We start from the raw sequence: 6,000 nt of genomic DNA, 5'->3' as shown, positions 1-6,000 counted from the left end.
CGCCCCAATGCCCAACTCCGGGAAATCCGTAACCGTACGCGGACCCCTCGCAAGCACCATGTCCGACCTGGAGCTTTCCTACCGCGTGCTCGCCCAACCAGATCCATCAACCTATCCCTCGTCGCTCTTCTCTCCACCACGCAAGTTCTCAGCCCAGCGCAATAAAGTGCTAGGCGTACACAAACAATGGATCGACCGCTCCGACCCCATAGTCCAAGACTCGTTCTATCAAGCCCTCAAATACTTTGAACACGAACTCGGTTACAAAGTCATCGACATATCCATCCCCCTACTCACCCCCGGTCAACTCGCCCACGCAATGACCATCATGGCCGAAGGCGCAGCCGCCCACCGCTCCTCCATCTACGCCCTCACCCCCGCAAACCGCATCCTCATGAGCGTCGGACGTCAAACTCCTGCTACTGACTTTTTACTTGCCCAACGCCTCCGCAACCTCATCATGCAGCATCTCGCCGACCTCTTTCGCAGCCACCCAGGCCTCGTGATTGTTACGCCTACAACGCCGAATGCGGGCTGGCCAATCGATGAGGCGGAGCTCTCGCATGGCGTTACGAATGGCAATATGCAGATTCGCAATATGGAGTATGTGTGGTTGGCGAATTTTACCGGTGTGCCGTGTATTCAATTTCCGGTCAATTATGTGCAGGGTGTCAAGGGAGAGGGGCTGGTGCCGATTGGGTTGAGTGGACATGGGGAGTGGGGGAGTGAGGATGCGCTGATTGAGTTTGGGTTTGATGGCGAGAAGTGGTTGCATGAGGCGAGGGAGGGGGGAAGAGCCATGCCTGAGGCGTGGGTTGATGTGTTGAAGTTTTGATTGATATCTAGGTGGCTATATAACGTAGCATTGTGATCTGATGAATTCTTTTTTCTTTGGCAAGTAGATACGATATTCACACTACCTCAATGGCCTTCCATCCGTCACCTCGCCATAGGGGGGATTCTCGTATTCGCCAAAGCATGCAAAGTCGTAGTCGGCAAGCTCAATCTGCTTCTGCATGACCTTGAGAAACGTCTCCATTTCACACCATCCGTCGTCTCGCTGTCCACACTCGGCGTGGCTCTTGCCTAGTGGAATGGTGCGCTGGTTGAGGATGAAATGCACGTAGCTCGTTGGCTCGCCGTCGAGATAAATGTCGTCTTGATTCCGTTTGGGGTTGACAGGTGCAGGCGCACGAATGACTTCAATATCCAAACGGCCGGCAAATGGCTGCAGGTGTGAGAGGATGAACTCACGGTCGTGCTTGATATGTGTGGTGGGCAGCTTGTCGTTGAATTGGCGGAGGCCGAAAGCGACGAGGATGCTTAGGATACCGGCGTCGTGGCTAAAGTCCAGGTTGAGTGCTTGATCAGTGGGGAATGTGACGGTGTTGTTGTCGAGCGTGACGTTGATTTGGGCAGAGGGTGAGGTTAGGACGTGGTGTTGCATGCGGGCAAGGACTTCTTCAACGTAGCCTGTGGCACATGGCAGTTAGTATCATGAAGAAGGCTGTTACTGTGTTATTCAAAGTAGCAACTTACCAATACCAATGGCACGGCCAACAGGCGAAGCAAAGCCCGTGCCGGCTTGAAAGGTTATGTCAAGCGCATATTCGAAACCTTGCCATTCTTCGTAGGTGAAGAGGCCGCACTAGTGGGAGAATCCTAGAGAAACGGTTTCGTACGAACAGAGGGCTTGAGCATTGTCTGCAAAGTATCAGTTCAGAATCTCCAAAAGGGACTGATATTCCAAAGCATACATGTATCACTCAAAGTCCAGTCGAGATCACCAGTAATGTTGCTTCTGATTCTTTGATGGGCATCGTGAAGGTACACACCCACCCAATCCATGAATGCTACGATCAATCAGTCTCAATCAAATCTCATGGGTCCAGTTGTATTACCATCCTTGGCTACTTGCCAGTTTGTATGATTACATTGCTTGTAACCAGCCAGCGTATTGTTGAACCCTGGTGCTTCAATGGCAAGCTCCAGTGTTGCATTCTGCGTCCATTGCAGGCCAAAGAATCCCGCAAGAAAGTACTCGGCTGATTCAGTCATGCGCCGCTGCGTGGTGCTCCGTACTACAATCTTGCTCCCGTTATTTGGGTACAAGTGGCCGTACTGATAGTAGTGCAATGTGCCAGACTGAAACAGCTCATATTTGCCATTTGGAACCAGAATTTCAGCACCAAGCAGAAACTTCCAATCGTTTAGGAACGAGAGAGGGCCATGGGCGGTAAATTTCCCAGCTGCATCTGTGAGCTTCTTTCCCAAAGTCCGCTCGGCCGCTTCACCACTAACTTCGGGATAGCGACTGCCGTGGCGATGGACCATGTTGAGCCATGTTACATTGGCACCAGGCGGAATTGAATACTCATTAACCCCGAACCCGCGGGGATTGGGAAAGTAAGGGCTGATGTTTGCCAAGCTTTGGAAGATATTCTTATTATCTGGATTTCCTGGAATAGGCATTTGGGTTTCCAATGGCGTATTTGGTATGTACGACACACCGGCAAAGGGCGCTAGGTTTGTCTGTGCAAGAAACGGGGCGGCACCCGTCTGGGTTGGGCCTTGAAAATGACCATCGTCGGTTACAAAGTAGTCGGGGATGCCAGACGTCTTTGTTGTTGGCGTGGCTGCTGTCTTCATCAGCTGCCATTTCCATCAGCCGAGCAATCACCATGGCACTAACGCTTTACATCTTGTTCACCATGGATGGGAATTTGGGCTGCATGGCCACCATCTTGTGAAAGTCAGCAACTCTACTCAAATACAACCAATTTGCATTGAAATGGTTCAAAAGCAATACACGTTCAAGGACGCAATGTACGCACTTAGGCTGGCCGGATATAACGAGTTGAGCAGCTGCAGTGAGAGCTCCAGAATGCCGTGCATGGTGGGGTCGGTAGCCGCAAGCTCTTAGTGGACACGGGAGAGGCGGGTGGGTAACGTGACTTTGAGCGGCGAAAGTAGTGTGAAAAATCAAATAGTACGTAGTTGGGCGCAGATGACGGCTTGCACATGCACACGTCGCTACCGCTGCTGCAGTCGTCAAGGCCTCCGTCTCTCAACAGACAGAGAGCAGCTTGAGCTTGGACCATGTGTCGCGGATTTCTCGTGACGCAATCCCGTGGGCAGTCCAGCATGGTATGCCAGACCCATGCTGAGAACCGCCTCAGGATGCGACGGCCGAAGTTTGAAAGCGCCATACACGGGAACGAAGCGACTTGGAGTAAGATGGGTACTCGAGAAGGTCTCCTACGGCGATGCTTACCATAGATCCGGGTTGCCGAGCCCGTTGCAGATACGAGCCCATTGTTGCGGTACCTGACCGGGATGTTGGACTACGTATTGTGGCTGCCGTCCATCACAGTAGTAGTGCTCAAGCGATAGAAGGTAACTTGATGGTAGTGCTGTTTGCTTGCACGAACACGGCACTAGACGCCTTGTAGCGCAATTGCACATGCAAGTGACCATCTCTAGCGAGAGACCTGCCACGATTGAAGAAAAACGAGCATGGCACAAGGCAACTCAGCACAATTGCTCGCTGTATATGTACGCATACAGGCATATCGTACACATGTGCTTGTTGGGATGTGAAGCTTTGTCGATTTCAGATTTGCACCGACCTGTAGGTGGACATGGATTGTCTTCCCGCTGTCCACTTTAAATAGTAGTCTACCACGCGGCAAAGAAAAAAATCTGCGTTGTGTGGCCAAGACTTGAGTGGGCATGCCGACGGCAATCTCCCGGACAAGCCTGAACAACTCACAGGTTTCAAGACGGCTTGTTGGGCGATGCAGATGGATGATTCAGGTTGGTCGGTGGGGGGATTGAGCAGTGTCCATGTGACTACTATACTATCGTGGTGCAATGCAGGGTCCGATGGAGTCAGAAGGTGACCCGTCTTGGCCAGCAGAGCTGTGCAAAGCTCATTTTGGGCAGGTGCTTCACACGTATTAGACACCAAAGGGGCCAAAAAGAGGTACATGCATCTTCAGCTCCGCTGGTGAGATGTGTTGGCAACGGCGTTGCATACATGGACATGTATGTGTATGTATATATATGGAGGAGCTGCTGGCAAGGTGGAGAGTCGGACGGACCAACTTGATGACTCTTGTCGTGACGTTGTCGAGTTGGAAGAGTGTCCGAGAGACATTGGGAGAGGGCGGGTAGGTAGCAGGCACACGAGAGGACAGAAGCTTTCCAAGCGGTTGAAGCTAAGAGAGTGATACGCCCGGCCAAGTGAATGCGGAGGAGGGCCACAGTTGGTATAAGGTGGAGGGCTATAGGGGACGCGTAGTCGCCGGTGGTTCTGCGGTGCTTTGTATCCAAGTCTTGGGACCTGTCGTAATGCCATCTCGACATGCATGACTTGCAGCACGACAGGTCAGTTACGGCTTTGGTCGCCGTTAATCTGCAACAGTGGCAGCAACAGCGGCATCCCAAGACAGCATTGGCGATGCAGCCCTACCGGAGATATTGTCCAATGACTCCACAGCCAATGGCACGGCGGCACTTGAGGGGCTAGTGGTTGGCTTGGAGGAGTAGATTAGTTGCTCTATTGGGTAAATTCGATAATTTCAGGTGTTTTGAGAGTTGCGTGATTGCAAGCTCCAACCCGCCGTCGGGCCGACTGTGGTGTCGGGGTTGTTGGTGGTGGTGGTGGGAAGAAGCCGGATAGCGCGATTGCATGAATCAAAGCCGGTGTGCTAAAGAACCACCGAAGAACGAAAAGTGGGCACTGCTAGGCACATGCCGGACCAACGATGGTGCAGAGCGAGCGGGGACGACAGGTTAGCAGCATGCAAACGCATTCAGCAAGAGCGTTAGGCGAAGGGGTCGACTTTGGCTAGTGCGCGTGCTATTTACATTGTAGGTGTGGCGCGCGAAGGGGGGCATAGGCAGGAGCCAAGTTGGGCGTGGGCGTGGGCGTGTGGACGTGGGCATGGGCACGTCACGGGACATGAGTTGTGCGAGCTGCGGGCATAGTTACAGTGGAGCGGCAGAGGGCAATTTGCAAAGCATGTGTGTCGGTGCGTGGGATGGGAGGGAGATCTGTTGGGTCAAGTCCAAAGTATAGGACAGGATGCGACTGTCGTCTGAATGACCCCATACTGATCGTCATTGACTCGATACATACTCGAGACTTAGGCTGGGGGACAGACGCGTGGTGCAGGTCCAAGGGGTGAGGGGGCGGACCGACTCAAGGGTTGGATATGCAAAGATGGTATCAAAACCGACGGTTACCGAGCATGGTCCAAAGTTGGCGCTAGATGCATGTCAGCCGCTGCTGGTGTTTGCAGTCGTTAGTGACGAATGTATAGTAATCCTACTTACGACTCCAAGGGGCCGTGTTGCCGAACGATGGTCGGGGTAGCAGAAACAGCGGTGACCATGTACATGTGTACATGCTATTAAAGCATCATGTCGGTAAGTAAGTGTGTGCAGTAGCATGCACATGTAGTGTCTGCAGCGTTCACTCAGAGTGCGGTAGAGCACGAGTAGAGGGGCTAGTGAGATGCGGATCGCACCGGGGAGGTGGGCCAATCTGCGTGGTGAAACGACCTGTCGACAATGGAAGAGATGGCTAAGCCAGTCAGAAGCGTGGGGAGGGAGGCTTTTTTTGTTTTTTTCCTGACTTCACGTTTGGACGTTGAACGTCATGATCCTAGGGATCGGCAGGCGGGCACAATGAGGGACAATTTGAGGTAAGCGGGCGGGGGGCGGGAAAAGCTCCATCCAGTCAATGGATGGAATGTGCGGCAGTAGTTGGAGCGAGTTGGAGAGCAGATGATTTGGCTTGAGCGGGCGCAGGCTGAATGGAGCAATGGAGGCACAGCGAGCGGTCGGGTCAGCGTCCGGGGTCGGGCAGGCATGGGTTGATCAAACACCAATTTCGTCATTGGCCGTGGCGGCGTGTGCGGAGTCGGGGAGACGGGGCATGTCGGTGATTTTGTAGACAGGAGAGGGAAGCGGAGAGGTACACGGACATGTGCA

The 6,000-nt window shown here is 53.1% G+C and overlaps 3 protein-coding genes across 3 annotated transcripts; 2 read left to right on the top strand and 1 right to left on the bottom strand.

Moving 5' to 3' along the window:
• On the top strand, window positions 1-835 carry COCVIDRAFT_114940 (hypothetical protein; the record flags this gene model as incomplete). The annotated part of the gene is made up of 1 exon (XM_014695175.1): window positions 1-835. A coding segment is annotated over one exon (835 nt), but the record flags the coding sequence as incomplete, so codon positions are not given.
• An 81-nt stretch (window positions 836-916) lies between these two features.
• COCVIDRAFT_42899 (hypothetical protein) lies at window positions 917-2,895 on the bottom strand (the record flags this gene model as incomplete). Its single annotated transcript, XM_014695174.1, has 7 exons — window positions 917-1,473; window positions 1,540-1,617; window positions 1,687-1,704; window positions 1,758-1,853; window positions 1,902-2,636; window positions 2,693-2,743; window positions 2,835-2,895. 7 exons carry the CDS (start codon window positions 2,893-2,895, stop codon window positions 917-919), a joined length of 1,596 nt encoding a protein of 531 aa, XP_014550660.1.
• Window positions 2,896-5,188: 2,293 nt separating this feature from the next.
• COCVIDRAFT_114920 (hypothetical protein) lies at window positions 5,189-5,380 on the top strand (the record flags this gene model as incomplete). The annotated part of the gene is made up of 1 exon (XM_014695173.1): window positions 5,189-5,380. A coding segment is annotated over one exon (192 nt), but the record flags the coding sequence as incomplete, so codon positions are not given.
• Between the last annotated feature and the right edge of the window lie 620 nt (window positions 5,381-6,000).

This window comes from Bipolaris victoriae (assembly GCF_000527765.1).
Source record: "Bipolaris victoriae FI3 unplaced genomic scaffold scaffold_174, whole genome shotgun sequence".
In the NCBI taxonomy this organism is placed as follows: Eukaryota; Fungi; Ascomycota; class Dothideomycetes; order Pleosporales; family Pleosporaceae; genus Bipolaris; species Bipolaris victoriae.
The sequence above is the reverse complement of the archived record's forward strand: the minus strand, read 5'-3'. Positions and strand labels throughout refer to the sequence as shown.